The 21,062-nt window shown below is 42.5% G+C and overlaps 1 protein-coding gene across 1 annotated transcript in view; it reads right to left on the bottom strand.

Moving 5' to 3' along the window:
* LOC306868146 (adenylate cyclase type 9-like) overlaps positions 1 to 12,634 on the bottom strand; it is a gene marked incomplete at both ends in the record, with an annotated part of 102,236 nt that extends 89,602 nt beyond the window's left edge. The window contains one exon of the mRNA XM_079414193.1: positions 10,822 to 12,634. Within this exon, the coding sequence (XP_079270319.1) occupies positions 10,822 to 12,634 (1,813 nt within the window). The remainder of the gene's footprint in view (positions 1 to 10,821) is intronic.
* Positions 12,635 to 21,062: the final 8,428 nt, after the last annotated feature.

The raw sequence follows: 21,062 nt of genomic DNA, 5'->3' as shown, positions 1-21,062 counted from the left end.
GAAGAACTGGCGATGCGGAGGCCATGAGGCCCAGCATTCTTTGAAACGATTTGAGTGGGTAGGAGGCTCCAATCTTGAAGGAAGCCGCGAGCTGCCGTATGGCCAGAACGCGATCTGGCGCAACTCTCGCCGTCATGCAGGCGGAGTCGAAAACTGTCCCCAGGAACGATGTTCGTTGGCTGGGGGACAGGGAGCTCTTGGCTAAATTGATCCTGAGTCCCAAGTTCTCCAAGTGCCCGAGGAGGAGGGACCTGTGTGCTACCAGCTCTGCCTCTGACTGTGCCAGAATGAGCCAGTCGTCGAGGTAATTCAGGACACGGATTCCCATCTGTCTCAGAGGGGAGAGAGCCGTGTCTATGCACTTCGTAAAAGTGCGGGGAGCTAGAGCCAGCCCGAAGGGCAGGACCGTGTATTGATAAGCCACACCCTCGAAGGCGAATCTCAAGAATCGTCTGTGATGGGGGGCTATCTGGATGTGAAAATAAGCGTCTTTCAGATCCAGCGAAAAGAACCAGTCCTCTGGGCGAATTTGCGAGAGGATCTGCTTCACTGTAGTCATTCTGAATGGCCGTCTCATGAGGGCGCGGTTCAGACGTCTGAGATCGAGGATGGGCCGGAGGCCGCCATCCTTCTTGGGGACGAGGAAATAACGGCTGTAGAAGCCTGACTCGCTCTGAGCTGGCGGAACTATTTCTATAGCTCCTTTTGCCAGCATTTTCTGCACCTCGGCTCGCAGAACGTGAGCGTTGCTGCTTCGCACTAAGGTGGGGACCCTGCCGCTGTACCGCGGGGGTCTTCGAGCGAATTGAAGTGTATAACCTCTTTCTATAATCCCCAGAACCCACTGTGACACTCCGGGGATGGCCCGCCAGGCCTTGGCCCGTGTGGAAAGGGGTTGGATTAGCTCGGGTGGCGAGTTGCCTTGCGGGAACCCGACGCACCTGGTATTTGGAAGAGGAAATTTGCTCTCTTTTTGAAAATGTTTGTTTTTTATTTTTCTCGCTATAACAGCGGCTGTATGTGAAGGCACTTCTGGAAAGGGCCTGTGATTCACAACAGGATTTGAAACAAACCGGTTTGCCTTGGCACCCAGAACTGAACGGGGTGCTTGAAGGCATAACAGAGGGCGTTTTGGGGTTGGTCCAGCGTCTGCGGGACATTGACCCTTCCTCTTTCTTCCTATCAGATCAGGACGACGCCGGAGGCGCAGGGTCCAGGGTCAGCCTGGGCCGGGGTCCTTGACGCTTTGGATAGGGGTAGCGTTTGGCCGAGCGGGAGTGCTGCCGAGGCTCAGGCTTCTTTGTAGGCTGAGCGGGCGACGGCGCAGGTTTAGCTGGCTGTTGCGCTGGAGCAGGCTTGGGGCGACTGGTGGCCGTTGCAGAGCTGGACCGTTTAGGCAGGAAGTGTCGCATAGCCTGGGACGACTTCTGAGCCGTGGTGAATCGTTCTGCAAAGCCCTCGACGGCAGGTCCAAAGAGCCCAGCAGGGGAGACCGGTGCGTCGAGGAAGGGGACCTTGTCAGCCTCCTTAATCTCCGTGAGGTTTAGCCATAAGTGGCGTTCCAACACCACTAAGTTGGCCATTGACCTCCCAATGGACTGTGCTGTAGCCTTTGTAGCTCTTAAAGCCAGGTCGGTGGCACTGCGCAGTTCTTTAAAAACTGCGGGATCAGGTCCGAACTCGTCCATGGATCGGAGGAGTTTGGCTTGAAAGACCTGGAGCACAGCCATGGAGTGAAGCGCTGAGGCGGCCTGCCCGGCGGAGGAGTATGCTCGTCCAGCGAGGGCGGAAGTCGTCCTGCACGGCTTGGAGGGATGAGCAGCCTTTGCTTTCCATCCGATGGCGGAGGGCGGGCAAAGGTGCGCAGCCACAGTTTCGTCAAGAGGGGGCAACCTCTCGTAGCCCTTCTCTTCGGCGCCATCCACTGAGGAGAGAGCAGAAGAAGAGTTAGAGCGGAGTCGGGCCGAATACGGAGAACGCCACGACTTCGTGAGTTCGTCATGGACCTTCGGAAAAAACGGAGAAGTTCGCTGACGAGGGGCCGTGCGGCGCCCCGGCAGGAACCATTCGTCCAGACGACTATGAGTGGGCTCCTCCGGCGTAGACCACTCCAAACCCAGCTCATCAACGGCCTTAGAGATGATGCGGAAGAGCTCGGCATCCATCCCTTGCTTTGCTTCGCTGGGTTCGGCAGACGAGGAGGGGGCGGGGTCGATGGTAGAGCCCGAGATATCCTCTGCGTCTGACGCTATTAGAGACATGCTGTCATCTAATAGCTCCTCCTCAAAAGCACCGAACGAGATCACGTCACTCGCGCCAACCGAGGGACGTTGATCCGCGTGCTCAAAGAGGACGGGAGAATCCACTCTGCATAGCGAGGGCGAGGCACGCGGGGTCTGAGCCGGCGTGAGCTCACTCGCCGCTGAGCGCTTAAGCCCTTTACCCCGCCGTTTTTTCCCACCAGGTCCCTGGGAGGAAGAAAACGGGAGAGCGAGAGGGGCGGAGTCGCTCTCTGAAAAGAAAGCGATCCGAGCGCGCAGAGTCACGAGACTCATGTTCATGCAGTATGAACATTCCATCTCGCTCAGAGCGGCCTCTGCGTGGGAATTAACCAAGCAGGAAACACACTCTGAGTGGCCGTCGGCATCGTGCAGCGAAAGCTTGCACGAGACGCACTGACGGCGCGGCATTTGCAACAACGCCGCTTGCTCTTTTAGAAGAAATTTGCTCTTCCTGAAGGCTCGCCGGATGGCAGCAGGGGACGAGCTGACGTCCGCTCTGATCGCTGAAGCGGCTCGGCAAAGCGGGCTGGATCAGCGGGGAGCGGGGAAAAAAGGCAGCCTTCCAATCCGCAGCGATGCGTGTCAACGGCGAGCGTCTGGAGTCCTGGATCAGCGAAGAGGTCGTCGCTGAAGGAGAATTGATCTGTTTTCCTATGGCGAAGCACCCGCTTATATAGCCAGATGACCCCGCCCCTTCTGGCGGGCTCTGGCGGGCTTTGCCGCCATAGGCTCGTGCAGTTCGTTTTTTATTACTGCGCGAACCAATGGTCGTGCAGTCACACTGCGTGATTGAAAAAGTCTTCAGTCCTCGGAGAAAAAGGAGTTTTTCCCATAGCGTCTAGCGACGCAGTACGAGTGTAGTATCGACAGGGAGCTAGCAAATGCAGTCATTACATAGCTGAACAGTAAAAACTTAGCGAAGAACAACAACATTTAACCATTTCACAACCACACTGTAATTGCATTACAGCAGTCAAATAAACAGATCAATTTAAACTAAATGCAACTAATAAAGCACCGTCATTTACATAGCTGAATGATAAAAGTTTAGCTACAAATATAGTACAACATTTAACTATTTCACAGCCACACTTTCTCTAAACAAGTTGCTCCTAATATTTCTAGTTAAACTACAGTCAATCTGTCAGTAAATGTCACAGGAACCTTTCATTTGATTAATGAATCATTTATTGACAAAAACAATCCGTTCAAAACGAACCAATTCACTAAAATGACTTTCATGTGAGAGTGAAGTTTTTGTAGTAATGCTAATTATAGGAAAAAGCAGCTTGTTAAGGCAAAAGCTACTCTGAAAATAACCAAGCTACAGTCACGCTAAGTTATCTTAATGAACAGTCATAACCTACTTGGTGGTACAACAGGCTGCATCCTCTAAATTGAGTTCACATGAAAAATTGTGGGCCACAAAAATATGACCCATATTCTTTCTTCAGCGGGAATTGAAATGCCTGACAAAACGAGTATTTGGATAACCCCGATGATAAGGGAGGTGGCATCGTTCTCTGAAACCGCAGGAGGACCAGGGCATAGTCAGGTACTTTCCAAGGAAACAGCCAAAAATAGCCACCATTTCCACTCAAACGAGCACTCCACACAACAGGGGCCTGAATACACACACACACACGCAGTGGGAAGTCGGAAGCACCGGAGGGAACAGGAAAGCACAAAGATACATGCACCCGTGACACTCAAGAACACTTGTGCTAAGAGGTTATTTTATTAAACACTTTAATATCTCATCATGGAGCCACAAGAAATGCACTTGTTTTCCAAAAAGCAGCCAAACGGTCAGGCCTTGTCCTCCCTTGGGCGATGCATCGATGCTGGTGCTGTTTATCCAGGCCAGCAGTTATGACTATTCTTATTTTTGCTATTTATATGGCAGACTGTGGTTTATTAGAAGTGCACCAGATGGCATTGTAGAAACGACTTTCACCGCTTGCAGGTGAGGTCAGGACATTGTTTTTCTTGACTAGTGCACTGGAGGCGACTGTATAAGTACACATTTATCATTCCCCTTCTATTTACTTCAGACCTGTTTTCCTAGCATTAGCGGAGACCATTGCTGGTGGGTTGTTCCTGTTGTGCAGTAACAGCTCGGTATGTCTTCAAAAACAAAACAAAAAAAAAGGTTTAGAGTTATAGTAACAAAGATGTATGTTTTATAGTGAGACACCTTTACAGAATTCATCAAACCATTGCTAATACAGAATCCCCCCCCCCCAAATATGTTTCAAATATTTTGACTATGAAAAATACGAAACACCTGGAATGTTTCCTAAAAAAAAAAAAAAAAAAAAATGCCAGTTTTTCATTTTAGATTTTGCAAAACTCCCAAAGACATTATATAAATATATCAAAGAAGTAACGTGTTAAAGATTACTGCTGCACTGTTATATTGTGATAAAAGAAAACTGTACATTTTAAATATATGTAAGTTAATTTGGACTTTTTCGGTATACTAACATAAATGGCTTCCAAAGCAGTGTAAATTGTTGAACATTTTTAAAAATAAAGTATTAATTATAATAACTAATAATTAATTAATTTCCATATTTTGAATTTGAAAATATATTTTTTTAATCAAAAGTTGAGAAAACTTAAAAGTTTAAGGCAACCAGCTTCAGAAGATTTTTGAGTTTTCTCAATTTGTTGTATTCAGTTTATACAACAAGTTGAGAAAACTCAAAAATCTACAAAAATAAGTTGAGAAAACTCAAAAATCTGCTGAATCTGGTTGCCTTAAACTGTTACGTTTTCTCAACTTTTTTTACAGTGCACATTTTCTGACAAATAGGACATTTTAAGTACAATACAATATTTTTTCATAGTGGAGTAATTTACAGTGGTGTGAAAAAGTGTTGGCCCCCTTCCTGAGTTGTTATTTTTTTGCATGTTTGTCACACTTTAATGTTTCAGCTCATCAAACAAATTAAAATATTAATCAAAGATAACAAGTAAACACAACATGCTGTTTTTGAATGAAGTTATTTTATTATGAAGGGAAAACTAAATCCAAACCCACATGGCCCTGTGTGAAAAAGTGCTTGCCCCCTAAACCTAATAACTGGTTGGCCCACCCTTAGCAGCAACAACTGCAATCGAGCGTTTGTGATAACTTGCATTGAGTCTGTTACAGCGCTGTGGAGGAATTTTGGCCCACTCATCTTGGCAGAATTGTTGTAATTCAGCCACATTGGAGGGTTTTCGAGCATGAGCCGCCTTTTTAAGGTCATGCCACAGCATCTCAATAGGATTCAGGTCAGGACTTTGACAGGCCACTCCAAAGTCTTCATTTGGTTTTTCTTCAGCCATTCAGAGGTGGATTTGCTGGTGTGTTTTGGATCATTGTCCTGCTGCAGAACCCAAGTTCGCTTCAGCTTGAGGTCATGAACAGATGGCCAGACATTGTCCTTTAGGATTTTTTGGTAGACAGCTGAATTCATGGTTCCATTTATCACAGCAAGTCTTCCAGGCCCTGAAGCAACAAAACACCCCAGACCATCACACTACCAACACCATATTTTACTGTTGGTATGATGTTCTTTTTCTGAAATGCTGTGTTACTTTTACGCCAGATGTAATGGGACACACGCCTTCCAAAAAGTTCAACTTTTGTCTCATCAGTCCACAGAGTATTTTCCTAAAAATCTTGGGGATAATCAAGATGTTTTCTGGCAAAACTGAGACGAGCCTTTATGTTCTTTTTGCTCAGCAGCAGTTTTCGTCTTGGAACTCTGCCATGCAGGCCATTTTTGCCCAGTCTCTTTCTTATGATGGAGTCATGAACACTGACCTTAACTGAGGCCTGCAGTTCTTTAGATGTTGTTGTGGGGTCTTTTGTGACCTCTTGGATGAGTCGTCGCTGTGCTCTTGGGGTAATTTTGGTCAGCCGGCCACTCCTGGGAAGGTTCACCACTGTTCCATTGCCATTTGTGGATAATGGCTCTCACTGTGGTTCGCTGGAGCCCCAAAGCTTTAGAAATGGCTTTATAACCTTTTCCAGACTGATAGATCTCAATTACTTTCTTTCTAATTTGTTCCTGAATTTCTCTGGATTTCAACATGCTGTGTAGCTTTTGAGGATCTTTTGGTCTACTTCACTTTGTCGGGCAGGTCCTATTTAAGTGATTTCTTGATTGCAAACAGGTGTGGCAGTAATCAGGCCTGGGTGTGGCTAGAGAAACTGAACTCAGGTGTGATAAACATTTTTTCACACAGGGCCATGTGGGTTTGGATTTTGTTTTCCCTTCACAAAAAAAACCCTTCATTTAAAAACTGCATGTTGTGTTTACTTGTGTTATCTTTGATTAATATTTAAATTTGTTTGATGATCTGAAACATTAAAGTGTGACAAACATGCAATAAAAAAAAAATCAGGAAGGGGGCCAACACTTTTTCACAGCACTGTATATTAACTTACATAATCATAGTATGGGACCCTGGACCACAAAACCAGTCTTAAGTCACTGGGTTATATTTGTAGCAATAGCCAAAAATACATTGTATGGGTCAAAATTATAAATTTTTCTTATATGCCAAAAATCATTAGGATACTAAGTAAAGATCATGTTCCATGAAGACATTTTGTAAATTTCCTATCGTAAATATAGTAAAACTTAATTTTTGATTGCTAATATGCATTGCTAAGAACTTCATTTGAACAACTTTAAAGGCAATTTTCTCAGTATTTAGATTTTTTTGCACCCTCAGATTCCAGATTTTCAAATAGTTGTATCTCGGCCAAATATTGTCCTATTCTAACAAACCATACATCAATGGAAAGCTTATTTATTCAGCTCTCAGATGGTGTATTAATCTCAATTTCGAAAAATTGACACTTATGACTGGATTTGTGGTCCAGGGTCACATATTGTATTAGAAGAAAGTGAACTACTGCATTCCATTTTTAGCATTTGTAGTGTATTTTATCCAAAATATTTATATATTTGTCTAATTTTCACAAAAGCGGAAGAACTGTTCATTTTAAAATTATACATAAATGACTTTGCTCTTTCAGCAGTAGACTAACATATAGACGACTTCAAAAGCTAACACACAAGGACTAAAATCTCCAAAAACATTTTAGATTCGATGGGCTCTTGGTTTCATGGTGTGATTTCACAGGAAAATGTACTGCACAGTAGGAATGACCCAGGTGTGCTGTTTTTGTTGGTTTGCGCAGCTTGATTTCACCAGCAAATTGAAAGACCTTGCAGCGAGAGTCAACGCAGCCAACGCTTTCATTTAAACGCATGTCCAATTCAAAAGAACATCGGCATCTGAAGAGAGACTGCTGTTTTGTTATTAGCATCCAGGTCGGTGTGATTTACTCGAGACCCGGCCAATCTCTATTCCCAGGTCTGCCAGGTTTCCACACGAGCTGGCTACTTTCCTTCTGTGATTTACGCAGCTACTGTGAGCAGCTGGAAGATTTTTTGCCGTTCTGGAGTTGAATTCTCTCTTGACGGAGAGCTCATTCAATGCGCCTGCAAATCCAAGAGGGAAAGATAAATCCTGAGCGCTGGACTGAATGCATCACTCCAGAGTGGGAAAATTAAGCTTTCAGCCAGTGAACGGGGGGAAAAAAATAAGAATAAAAAAACGCCTGAAGAGGGGCAATCAACTGAATACAAGATATGAAGGAATGTCGCCACTTTAATCATGTTGTTGATGATTAAAGAAAGGAAGTCATATATTAAAGCTTCTGGCCTCTGGTACAGTGTGTGTTAAACTGAGCGAAATGAGAAGCAGTGAATTCAACAGAGAGTTCAGTGGTGTTAGAAAAAGAAAGGTTGTTATGCAATGTTACGCTTAACCTTGCTGTATTATTCATGAAACTGTAAAATAAAAAAATAAAAAGCAAAGCTATCCACTGGAACGACTACAGTACTGAGTGGCACACAAAAACAGAGAGTGAAGGAAACAAATTTAGAGAGGAACTGACAGATATTCAAAAACGAGCACCATGGGACCGTTTTAAGGAGGCTATTTTACCCTTTTAAACAAAGGCTGAGGGAATGACAGAGTAAAAAAAAATGACGCTGAGTTCCTCAAGAGTCTCATATCCTCTCTGATTGAGGACAAATGCTGGCAACTAACACCAGCGAAATGAAGCGAGACTCTCAAGGGCGACAGCCGCACTGTCAATTCCAGTTGACCCGCAGGACCTACAAAGACACCTGCGCTGCCACGGCGAGATGATGCTCTGACAGCATAGAGATTTGTTCAGGCACAGCAATTTCGATTTCGCCAAGTGACTTTATCCACTCACAAACAAGCGATTGGTATCCTTCAGTGCTTAGATCTTAGCACGGCGGATAAAGATGTCAAAAGTCCTGTGGAAACGCATGGGTCAGTTTTGGCTTGTTAAAAACCTGAATATGCCACTTTGCAAATTTTATAAGAGGTTTAGTCATTCGACTCATTACCAATACTGTCAAAATGAGAATTCCATTATTCCATATTAATTACAGTCTGGCATTCCTCATTAAATGAAGAGGATCTATTAAGTAACCATAATTATGACCTGAAAGGATTAATAACACGCTGGGACATTCATATTCCGTACAGCTAGGAAAATGTATCACTTAACGCCCAATTATTGGCTTTTGCTTGAGCTCAAGTACAATTAACAAAACGAAGGAACCATTTGCATAAGTTAATTACATAAAAATGCCAGCCTTTCGGACACATTTATACAAATGTCAAGTGCCTTGAGAATCCAATACTTGATGTAAGTGAGGTGACCAGCCATTAAGCAAAAGGAATGGTTAGCTTGAAATTAAAAATATGCAGAAGAAACAAATGTACAAATACGGCTTGCATGCTAACCTCATTAGCATGCAAAAAAGGTTGCTAATTTGCAAATTTTTCTTTGTTGATTGCTGATCAGAAAGCATATGAAATCAGGTAACAGAGAAAATTACAGCCCTTTTGCGAGATGAAATGAATCTACAAAATCTCCAACATGCATCTCTTCAGGCGCGCAGATGGCACTAGGGACGGGGGGGACACGACCCCCCCAGATTCACAGTGACCCGATCCGTCCCCCTCACTGTCTCTACGAAAGGCAACATCAGTATACGGAGGATAAATCAGGGTTTCCGCTATGTACATTAGCCTAAGTAGTGGCGGCCAGGCCACATGCACTAAGCCATTTTTGAAAAACGCTTTTGACCGCAGTGTCTGACCGAGTCCCAAAACACGTGTAGCCAATCAGCAGTAAGGGGGCGTGTCTTGTACTGATAGAGCGAAGAGAGCGCTCTATTTGAGTGCACAGGAGTCAGGACGGATATTAGCAGATTGACTATAGATAGAGAGAGATGGCAGATAAAAAAAGAGGAAAATATCATAGAAACAAAACATTAAAAAGAAGGGTTACGATCAGGCAAGAGGTAGGACCCGTGTAAATATAGATCGGAGCAGCTTTCTGGCGGTGGAGAGAAACTCAAGGAGCAGGAAGGGCTCGAATTGGATACCGAGGTTGTGTTTCTTTTTGATAGGTGAGTAACATTGATTTTGCTTTGTCTCACGCAATTTATCCTTGTTAGCTTTTGCTTGAATATGCTTTTGTGCTTGGTCCCCCCCAGTTAAAAAATCCCATCTGCGCCCCTGCATCTCTTTATTAGCTATTAAAGGGACAGTTCACTCAAAAATGAAAATTGTCATAATTTACAGTGTAAATGTTATGAATATATAATATAAATTTTAAATGACTAAAGTTTAAATAAATTAAAGCCAGAAAAATAAAAGTAGCATATAAAAATGCACATAAAAATAATAAAACGTAAACTAAAACCAATATAAATAATTAATATTATATAACAATGCATTTACTCACACCCTTATGTTGTTCCATTCTGGTATGACTTAATCTGTGGAAAATATATAAATGATGGCTGATTTTTTTTTTTTTAATCCCTCTTTTTGTGTTCCACAGAAGTAAGTCATACATATTAAACTACAAGACGGTTAGTAAATGACAATTTAAATTTTTTGTACTCTCTCTTTAAATGAAAGGATAGATATGCAACAAATGTATGCAAACATTGCATTGCATGCTAACATGACTGGATTTTTGCTAATTTGCCACTTGCAAATGCTTATTTTGCTTTGTTGACCACTAAACGGAAAACATGATAATACATAGAAAATTTCAGGCCTTTTTTGAGGAAAAACTGACTGCACAAATCCCTAATAGTCCCTTTCTGAAGTCTGCAGAAAAGGTTAGACAGCATGTTACTGCCTAAAAGACCTGCTCTGTTAACCGAATATGTCACAGAAACCATAGGGGCAAAGATTCAACAAAACGATTTGACAAGTGAACACTGAGGACACTGACAATACCCAGGCTGAAGTTTCAATGCAGCACGAAACTTTTAACAGCCACATGAGCCAAGAGCCAAAAGTGTCTCACTCAGCCTTCAGAGGCACGGTTTCGCAACAAATATTAAGCACAGTGCTATACAAGGAAACATACTCATGTACACTATGTTAGTCACTAGACACATCTTACCTTTAAGCTGATCTGAAACCACACTTGGTCCAATCCTTTCTGTGACTCGCCCGTCTTCTCGCAAGTACCGGTCATCCAAAAACTTGTCCGTGGCCTCTGAAAGGTGCACCTTCCCGGCAACACCCAACTGCTCCATAAGATTGGCTAGGTTGACATCGTTGGACCAGACGTCGAACTTAAAGCGCTTCATACCGAGGATCCCGCAAAGCACGGTGCCAGTGTGGACGCCAACACGCATGTTCACCATCTCCTTCTTTTCTTGACAGAACTGCTCAATGGCCTGGATCATCCCAAGCCCCATCTCTACACAGCAGTAGGCGTGGTCCTCTCTTGGTTCCGGACAGCCAGCCACACAATAGTAACAATCTCCCAGCGTGCTGATCTTCTCGCAACATGTGAGCTCACACAGGCGATCGAAGCGTCCGAATAAGTCGTTGAGGAGTCCCACTAGGGCATGCGCTGACTTATTGGCGCTCATCTTGGTGAATCCCACAATGTCTGCGAACAGGATGCTGACCGGCTCCATGCGTTTCATGTTGAATGGCCGAAAGATGATCTGGCCTCGAGGTATCGACGTCTTCTTGCATTTGGTGCTCTTTGGGCTGGAGGCGCCCGCAATGGCCGCTCCCGTCGAGTAGCGCTTAACCGAATTGTCATTGTCATCGTCGCTCTGCTTCATGAGCTCATCGGCCACCCTACGAGGCATCACTGAGTGGATCATCCGCTCCTTCAGGGCCTTTTCCACCTCCAAGTCTTTCCCATGCATGATGGCTTGGCCGACCTTGAGGAACGTGCTGCGTGAACGCACTTCAGACATAATAAAAAGGTGGATGCCAATGACGTGGGCGCAAAGATGCAAAATGGCCCTTCCTGGGATCAGCCAGTAGAGCGTTTCCAAATGTTCCTCAGTGGAGTTCCTCCAGCCATTGCCTTGAATTAAATGCATCCAGCCAAGAGTCTCAAAAAGCACTGAGTAGAGCAAGCCGAGCAGGAGCGAAGCGTACAAACGGACGTGGAGGAAACTGTAGAGCAACGAAAGCACCTCCATGCCTAGAGAGAAGGTGCCAACTGGGGACAAACAAGGAGCAACTAGACCTCCACTTCGGGTGGCTGCGAACGTCAGGTTTTTATCCTCAGCGCCACTGAAATCGCCTGCATCCTCTTCATCCTTCAAAGGAGGAACATTAAAGTCACTAAAGCCTGAAGTCTGGATCTGAGGTGCAAGAGTGAGGGCAAATGTCACCACGATGAGCAACAGCGAGGCTTGATTGTAGCAGTGGGTGTAGAACCGGGTGAACGTGAAGGCGAACAGAACAGAACAGAGGAGTAGGAAGGCAGCTGTGGGCAATAAGAAGGCAGTGCTTTCACATCGATTAGCATTAGCAATGAAGAACAACCCCCAGAGGAGGCTGGCGGCCGCCAAGTAAAACAACACACAACGGAAACGGCGTTGCGTTTGAGGGAAGCAGCGCTCGCGGCAGGCTTCCTCCAGAATGTTGGAGTCAAACTTGGGGTTCCAGAAATGTCCGGCCGACCTTTCGAACAGCTGCGGCATCTTCCTTTGAGTCCGGAGGCCTTTGACCACTGGTTTGCGGATGGCGGATTCGCCTGAGCTACAGCTGGAGGAGATGCTGTACTTGCAATGTTTGGAGCCCCCGATGATGCTGCACATGGCGCTGGCGCCCAGACTCCCACGCTGCTGTTTGTGCGGCTTTGTGCCACTGATCCTCACAGAAACGGCACCATCGCCGCTGGAGTCACAGCTTACTTCGCTGTTGTGATACAGGAGATGTTGATGTTGAGGAGAAGCCATGATACCGTTCAGATCAGAGGCAAGCTGAGAGAAATGCAAAAAATTATGAAAATAAGGTGCTTGAGTGGAAGAATCAAGAGGTGGAAACAAATGGAAATGGCACCAAACAGCTCTGACGACTAGATGACGAAAAATTTACTCATGTGTTTAGACAGTTCCAGGATTTTGAGTTTTGTTTATTTCACCTCATGACGTCAATAGCGCTTTCCTCTTCTCTTCTGTCTTTCTTGACGCACATGGGTCGGAGAGGTTTATCCAAAGCGCATGGAATCTTTCGACTTACTACAAGTGAATCAAAAATGTTCTCTCACTGATGAATCAAAGTTACATAATAACACCACAAAAATGAAGACTCAAGTCAAGGACTGTTTGCTTTGACTCCTTAGGGAACTTCTTAACTCCGTTCTGATGCCAATTTTCCCCATAAATGAGCCATTACATTGGTTTTCAAGAAGAAAATTGTATTTATAAGACCATTTAGAGGACTGTCAGCATTTATGCTTGACGTAAGTTATGGCATTCCTAATATCCAACACAGTCATGCATAATAAAGTCCAAAAACTCTTGATCAAATAAACATTAAAAATGTCCAGCAGGGGATGAGTATGTCATAAAAAGTACAAACTTAAAACATAATGTGTTTCTACATTATTTAGGCTACTTAAGAAAAAATAACTCAACACGGTTTCTTAAAAATAAACCTTCCGCCCTCTTTTGTTCTTCAGATCCAGAATAAGCGTTCACTGGAGACTCCACGTCCTGTCAGACGGACATAAAGGGCACAACAGCGTTACTGTTGTTAAAAAATACGTAGAAAAATTCAACCAGTCTTCTTTCTTAATCGGCCTGTCGCGTTAATATTCTCTTGACAGGAGCACCAACCTTTCCTGAGTTCCCGCTCCGGGTCTTGCAGGCGCTTCTATTGCGAATTAAACGTGCGTAACGGATTGCGCATATGGATTAACTTATCATTCAAGATGCATAAATGCCTGTTTGTCCAGTATATTTCCATAGACTTAAAGCACTGTGATCTTAATTCAGGTGCGGCTGTTTGAAACCAGTTTTAGCCATTTATTTCAATGCACGTTGTACTTTTCAATGCTTCAAATGAAGAATGAATTCACCTTGATGGTCAGAAGTCATTTAAGTTTCCTTTCCTCGTAGAGAAGACAGAAAGTCTGCACTTCTCTCAACATAGACTCACAGTGGTAAAGTGCCTCTTTGGTTTCTCTTCAGAACCCATTTCCACTGGCAGCTTTTCCTGTGATGTTCAAACAAATCTCTTTCTCAGCCGGTTCCTCTATGCTCCCCATCAGCACACAGCTTGGCACTCGTGACACATGCCACTGTATCATAGCTGACTTGTGTGCTTTCGAGCAGCTCGGGTGCGCCGGTGGCCATCAGACATCAGTGAGATCTCCATCTGTATTCGCAATCCGACGCGGTGTCTGGACAAGTCCAGCGGACGTTGGAAATACATTGAGAGGTGGGGATAAACGCGTGCGTGCACGCTCCGGAGGGAGAATAACAGAAGGGTGGCGAGCACGCACGCATTCTCATGGAGGTGGGCTCTTCTCAAACCGCAGTGTTCGCGTCGGAACTCGTCCCCAACGCTGACGCGCGTCACCGAGAGCTGTCAAAAGGGGGTGGGGTGGGGGGGGGTCCAATCAATGACGTGTAATGCAGGGGGAGACACAGCTGTCATATTGAGAGCAATATGAAATCAACCAGACCAATTTAGCATTCACACCACTAGATAGAAACAGTTTCTTTCTGTCTGTCTGTCTAGTTCTTTTCATTATTTTGATAGATAGATACAACTATTTGAAAATCTGGAATCTGAGAGTGCAAAAAAATCTAAATATTGAGAAAATTGTCTTTAAAGTTGTCCAAATGTTCTTAGCAATGCATATTACTAATCAAAAATGAAGTTTTGATATATTTACGGTAGGAAATTTACAAAATATCTCCATGGAACATGATCTTTACTTAATATCCTAATGATTTTTGGCATAAAAGAAAAATCTATAATTTTGACCCATTCAATGTGTTGTTGGCTATTGCTACAAATACACCCCAGCGACTTTTACTGGTTTTGTGCTCCAAGGTCACATATCAATCATATTGTAATTAAATAATAATTTCTTGGTTATAGAAAGTCTTTGCTTTCCAGGTCAGCTCTGCTTGAGGGCCAAAGGATTTATGAAACATTTTCCACGATGTTTTCCGTAATACTCACCAAATCCACCAATTTTGTAATTAAATGTTGATCCCAGTTTATGAAATTATTCCCAAAATAAACCATAAATCTTTAATCCGCATGTTTTAATTAATAGAATCTCTTTGCTCGGCTGCCATGTTGTGCTTGCGCTACGCAGCAGTAACTGTGCCTGAATCAAAGTGATTATGTTGTTTTGGAAGCCAGTGAGAGGCTAAGATGCTTAAAAAGCTTCGGAAGACTGTTTCAAAGGAATTCCTTGGAGAACTGTAGCTGTGTGTGTCTCTAGAGCAGGCCAGGCCAGACACAGAAAGGTGACAGGTTTCTTACAGAAGTACACTGCTTGTTATTAGGGTAGATTATGTTGTTTTTGGGAAAAAAGGAGTGTTTTTGGAAAAGTGAAGAGCATTATGGAATACATTCCTATGCAAGCCTCTCAAGAACATGTCCAGGTTATATTTAATCACAAAGTCAAAGGGGATATTTTCCTTGAGGAAAATAAAGGAGCAAATTCAAGTTCATTATTTTCATGGCAATTAAATATATTGCTAATGATAATAATAAATATAAGCTATAGAGACTGTAATGCTATACATCACAGATATATTTTCTTTGATTAAAAAAACTGTAAAAAAATAAAATAAAATAAATAAAAATAAAAATTGTGCGATGCAGAAATCCATAGAGAATTATGGTTAAAAAAAAACATCTAGGTGCATCTGCCTTTAATTCATATTGAATTAAACAAACCTATACATTGCATACAAATGCATAGCAGAAATCACATCCAGAAATACATGTGATTAATAAAAATGTCACAGTGCAAAAAAAAAAAAAATCAAATAAATTAAAATAGACATAAATTTAGCAAAACATAATTTGTTTTTGTTTTTTCTTTTGATTATGGGGTGAAATTGAACCCAGACATCTATTTGTGATATTCACTCAATAAAACATATGCTTCGGTTTACGGTTTACTGAAACTCACAAAGACTGAAATATGGAGAAACGGCCTTGAAAAACACCATTCCCTTTGAACATGTTACACAGTCCCCCGTTACAGTTCACTCGCACACCTCCCTTTGAGTTGGAGTCACGACCGACCCCGAGCTGGTGCAATGCAGCTTCCAGACCTGTTCTCCAATCACGTCTGAGCTCAAGGCAAACTTCAGCCTGCCGTCTGAAACGTGTGTATGTGTGAGTGTGACTTCACACGCTTTCAGAGGCAGCCCTGATGTTGTGGGGGCTTCCCTCGCTCTGGGGGGAATATAGCACAGTCTGTTTTGAAATATGTGATCATTGGGCCGTGTCCTCACACAGGCACGCAGACCCATGCCATTATTAACTCATTAAGATTAATATCGCTTGGCGACGGGACACTGGCTTCATTATGCTATTGAATGCGATGGCCATATTGCACATTTGTTTCTCGAGGAGTGCTGCAAAATGAGCTGTTACATCTTCTATTCAATGTGTTAAACACTGAATAACAGATACGAGAACACAATGAGGAAATTTCCTTGATTATCTGTTCATTAGAAGCAACATGAAAGACATCAGCATCCCAATTTACTTCGGTTATGTGACGTATTTCAGAGGGAAACAGAATATTTGTGTGGGATGGCACTTGATTTTATCCATCAGGAAATGATATGAAGGTGTAAAGTTTGCGTTTTTTATCAGAATTGAGGTAAAATTCTGGGGAAGTGGGGAAGTCGTGGCCTAATGGTTAGAGAGTCGGACTTGTTATCCAAAGGTTGCGGGTTCGAGTCTCCGGCCGGCAGGAATTGTAGGTGGGGGGAGTGAATGTCCAGCGCTCTCTCCACCCTCAATACCACGACTGAGGTGCCCTTGAGCAAGGCACCGAACCCCCAACTGCTCCCCGGGCGCCGCAGCATAAATGGCTGCCCACTGCTCCGGGTGTATGTTCACGGTGTGTGTGTGTTCACTGCTGTGTGTGTGCACGTTGGATGGGTTAAATGCAGAGCACGAATTCCGAGTATGGGTCACCATACTTGGCTGAATGTCACTTCACTTCACTTCACTTCACTAAAACTACTGTATTTATTTTTCAAGTCTGCATTTATTCAAAGCAACCTATACTGTATTCATAGCATATATTTTATCAGTTCATGCATTGAATCAAACCCATGATCTTGGCATTTCAAGTACCATGCCTTACTGTTTGAAATATAGGAGTAATTTTTGTTATTTTTTGCCATTAGTGCCATTTTAGTACCTTGATTACAGGAATAGTTCACCCAAAAATTTAAATTAGCTATCAATTTACTCTGGCCATCCAAGATGTAGATGAATTTGTTTCTTAATTGGAACAGATTTGCAGAAATGTACCATTTCATCACTTGCTTACCAATGGATCCTCTGCAGTGAATGGGTGCCGTCAGAATGAGAGTCCAAACATCTGATAAAAGCATCACAATAATCCACAAGTAATCCACGCCACTCCTGTCCATCAACATCTTGCTATTGGCTAAAATATGAGTCCTTTATCCATATTGCTTTCTCCTTTGAAAAAGTCGTCTTGTCTGAATCAGAAGAGAAATATGCACAGATCAAGCACAGTTTACAGTGAAAACATTTCAAAATTGTTCTAAGCAAATATATGGCTGGATTCTGATGTGAGTGGGCAATAGGAGATGGACTTTTTCACTGCAGAGAGCATTATTATGAACAAAGGACTCATATTTTAGCCAGAAGCAATTGCTTGAAGATAAAAATGTCTTAATGATGGGTTTCTTTCTTACAAAACACACAGTTTTTCCCTTTACAAGACTGTAAGTGTTGGACTGGAGTGGTGTGGATTACTTGTGGATTATTGATGTTATTTTTATCAGATGTTTGGACTCTCATTCTGACGGCACCCATTCACTGCTGAGGATCCATTGGTGATATAATGCTAAATTTCTCCAAATCTGTTCTGATGAAGAAAAAACTAATCTACATCTTGAAGGGCCTGGGGGGCACATTCTTCTCTTCTCTCAGTCAAAAAGATTTATTTTTATGTTAACCTCACACATAATGATAAGACTCTCTCCACTGCATCATGGTTAAGAGGTTTCCAATGCAATGTTAAAGCTCTCCCCAATTTGCTCATTAAACGGTTTCATAATGAGCATTTTGTAATGCTTTAACTTTTTCATTTCATATTTTGCATTATTTCGTTCACCTCATGTTGGCAAAAAAAAATGGTTTGCGCTATGATCTTCCTTGCTTCAGCATTATATTGTGCAATTTATGTTGCTTTGTCCTCACGTCAATGGGATGCAATAGCTCTTCACATTCTGTGCTCACTCTAGTGGACAACTACTGCCACAGCAATTTCAACACATATGGACACTCACCCACGGCTAATTAGAAGTGTTGAAAAAAATATTTACACTTTAATAGTCTCAAGATACTTTATGAAACTGAGTTTTACATTGCATAAAGAACATGAGAGGGGCGTTTGCACATGCAAAAGTTGTGGTTGGTTGCCAAGTCATTTTAGTGCACTTGTTATGGTGATCTGTGTAGTTTTTACAGCTCATGAGCTGTAGTATAATACTTTTAAACATCAGAGATTTTGTCACATTTTTAAACAAGCCACCTGTCAGAATAACAAATCAGGCTCAGGGATTGAGCAATATTTGCATCCTCTGCATGTTTTAATGGGCTTGCTACATTTATGACGACCCCTGTGATCTCCCACCTGCGTCAGAAAACACACCTGCTAAATATACAGCTGATTTGAGCACCTTTCAGCACTTACCTGTGGTTAAAATCTAAATCTGATAGCGACACCATGGTTCATCTTGTGTCTATTTTTGGAGGTGGGAACAAAGAGTGACCTTGATATTTAGACAGGTCTTTCAGAAGAGATCTGAGTCTATTAACCCCCACGACCCAACTCCAAAAAAACAGACCGCTCGGTTAACAACACTTTATTGCAGTTTTGTCACTCCCACAGAACTGCATTGTTTGCACTATGTTCACTGTTGACTACCATACATCATAATTAGGATTCCAAAAAAGCATACAGCTTACAAAGATGCAGCTTTCTGAGGGAACATCTATCTAGATATCTAGATTAATGTGATTATTTCCACACAAAACCCACACCATTACATAAGACCTGGCTATTTGTTGTGGAATTTTAAATACGCTTTTAAAAATTAAGGTTCTGTATTGGCATCGCAGGTTCCGTGAAGAACCATTAACATCCATGGAACTGTTCAAATGCACAAAAGGTTCTTTTTGTGGTAAAAGATTATTAAAATGTTCTTTACATTAAGAAAGAACAGTTCAGTTAAAGGAATAGTTCTGCCAAAAATGAAAATTAGCTGAAAATTTACTTGCCCACAGGCCAAGATGTAGATGAGTTTGTTTCTTCAACAGAACAGATTTGGAGAAATTTAGCATTACATCACTTGCTCATCAATGGATCCTCTGCAGTGAATGGGTGCCGTCACAACTCCAGTCCATCAATTAATGAAAAAGCGAAAAGTTGCATGTATGCAAGAAACAAATACATCATTAATACATTTTTAAATTTAAACCATTGCCTCTCGTTCAAATATGAGTCCTCTATCCATAATATTGCTTACTCCAGTGAAAAAGTTCCCTTGTCTGAATCACGAGAAAAATATTCACAGATCAAGCACCGTTGGCAAGACAAAACAGTTCTAAACAAATCTATCAGTTAATTTTAATTTGAGAAGACATTGAGGATGGACAATTTCACTGGAGGAAGCGTTATTATGGACTCGTATTTTAGCCAGAAGCAACAGTTTAAAGTTAAAATGTCTAAATAACATATTTGTTTCTTACAAACACACAGCTTTCAACATTAACTGATGGATTGGAGTGTTGTGGATTACTTGTGGATTATTGTGATTTTTTATCAGCTGTTTGAACTCTCTGATGGCACCCATTCACTGAATACAATGCTCAATTTCTCCAAATCTGTTCCGATGAAGAAAAACTCATCTACATATTTTCAAATCTTACAGATTTTCATTATTGGGTGAATTATTCCTTTGAAGGTTCTTTAGAGAACCCCAAATAGATCTTCTATCACATTGCTGTGAAAACCTCCTTTCAGAATCTTTAAAGCTGCAGTCCGTAACTTTTTTTTGGTTAAAAATTATCCAAATTCAACATTTGAGCAAGTACATAACCAGTCAGTGTAACTATCGCCTTACTTTAGCCCGATTCACAACGGTTAGCTTATAATAATGTTTTCTAATTTGAGTGGTACTGGTAGGTTTTCGTGAGAAATTCGAGCATGGCACTGCGTCATTACGTCACGTCTGTAAACATAAAGAAGTTGTCCCGGCTAATAGGCTATCGCATGTGAGGATCCTGCAGGTGGCGGATCGTTTAGCACAGGACTGTCCAAACTCGGTCCTGGAGGGCCGGTGTCCTGCGGAGTTTAGCTCCAACTTGCCTCAACACACCTGCATGGAAGTTTCTAGTATGCTTAGTAAGAGCTTGATTAGCTGCTTCAGGTGGGTTTAATTAGGGTTGGAGCTAAACTCTGCAGGACACCTGCCCTCCAGGACCGAGTTTGGACAGCCCTGGAACTTTAGCCTTTTCTTACAGCCGCTAGAAAAATGAAATGTCAAAAAATCATTTTGATGGCGGACTGTAATCCAGAAAGGATTATATGAAACGCATGTGAATGAAATTAAATTATATTCCAGTTTTAAATGTGCTTCTGATTACAGATAGCCTGGGATTACACACGATTTGTATTTTAAAGACAACCAGTTCGAAGGGAGCATAGTTTGCTTTTTGGGTTAAAAGAATTTCTTAATATGAAATTCGAATGGCATGACAATTAGAAATTAGACTGTACAGAAATTGAAGTCTACACGCTAATATACGCTATACTTATTGTCACGCAATGCTGATGCTGTTAACATTAATAATTTGAGAATAAAGTATAACAATAATAATAATTTCCACGGTTAGATGTGATATGAGCTAACCGATCGTTAGATTTAATCACCATTGATAGTGCGAAATTGTAATACTTTTTTCTCAGTTGGCCTGAACAAGCGTGGCAGACTTGTTACTTACTTGTTCAGATGGCAATATATGGTGAAAATTCTTATTTGGGTCATATATTCCAAGACATAGGCTAGAATCTGTGATTACTAAGAACAGTATCCACACTGGTGCGGTGACTGACAGCTACACATTCACCTC

This window comes from Barbus barbus, assembly GCF_936440315.1.
Source record: "Barbus barbus genome assembly, chromosome: 4".
In the NCBI taxonomy this organism is placed as follows: Eukaryota; Metazoa; Chordata; class Actinopteri; order Cypriniformes; family Cyprinidae; genus Barbus; species Barbus barbus.
Note: the sequence above shows the minus strand (reverse complement) of the source record. Positions and strands in the feature narration are given on the sequence as shown.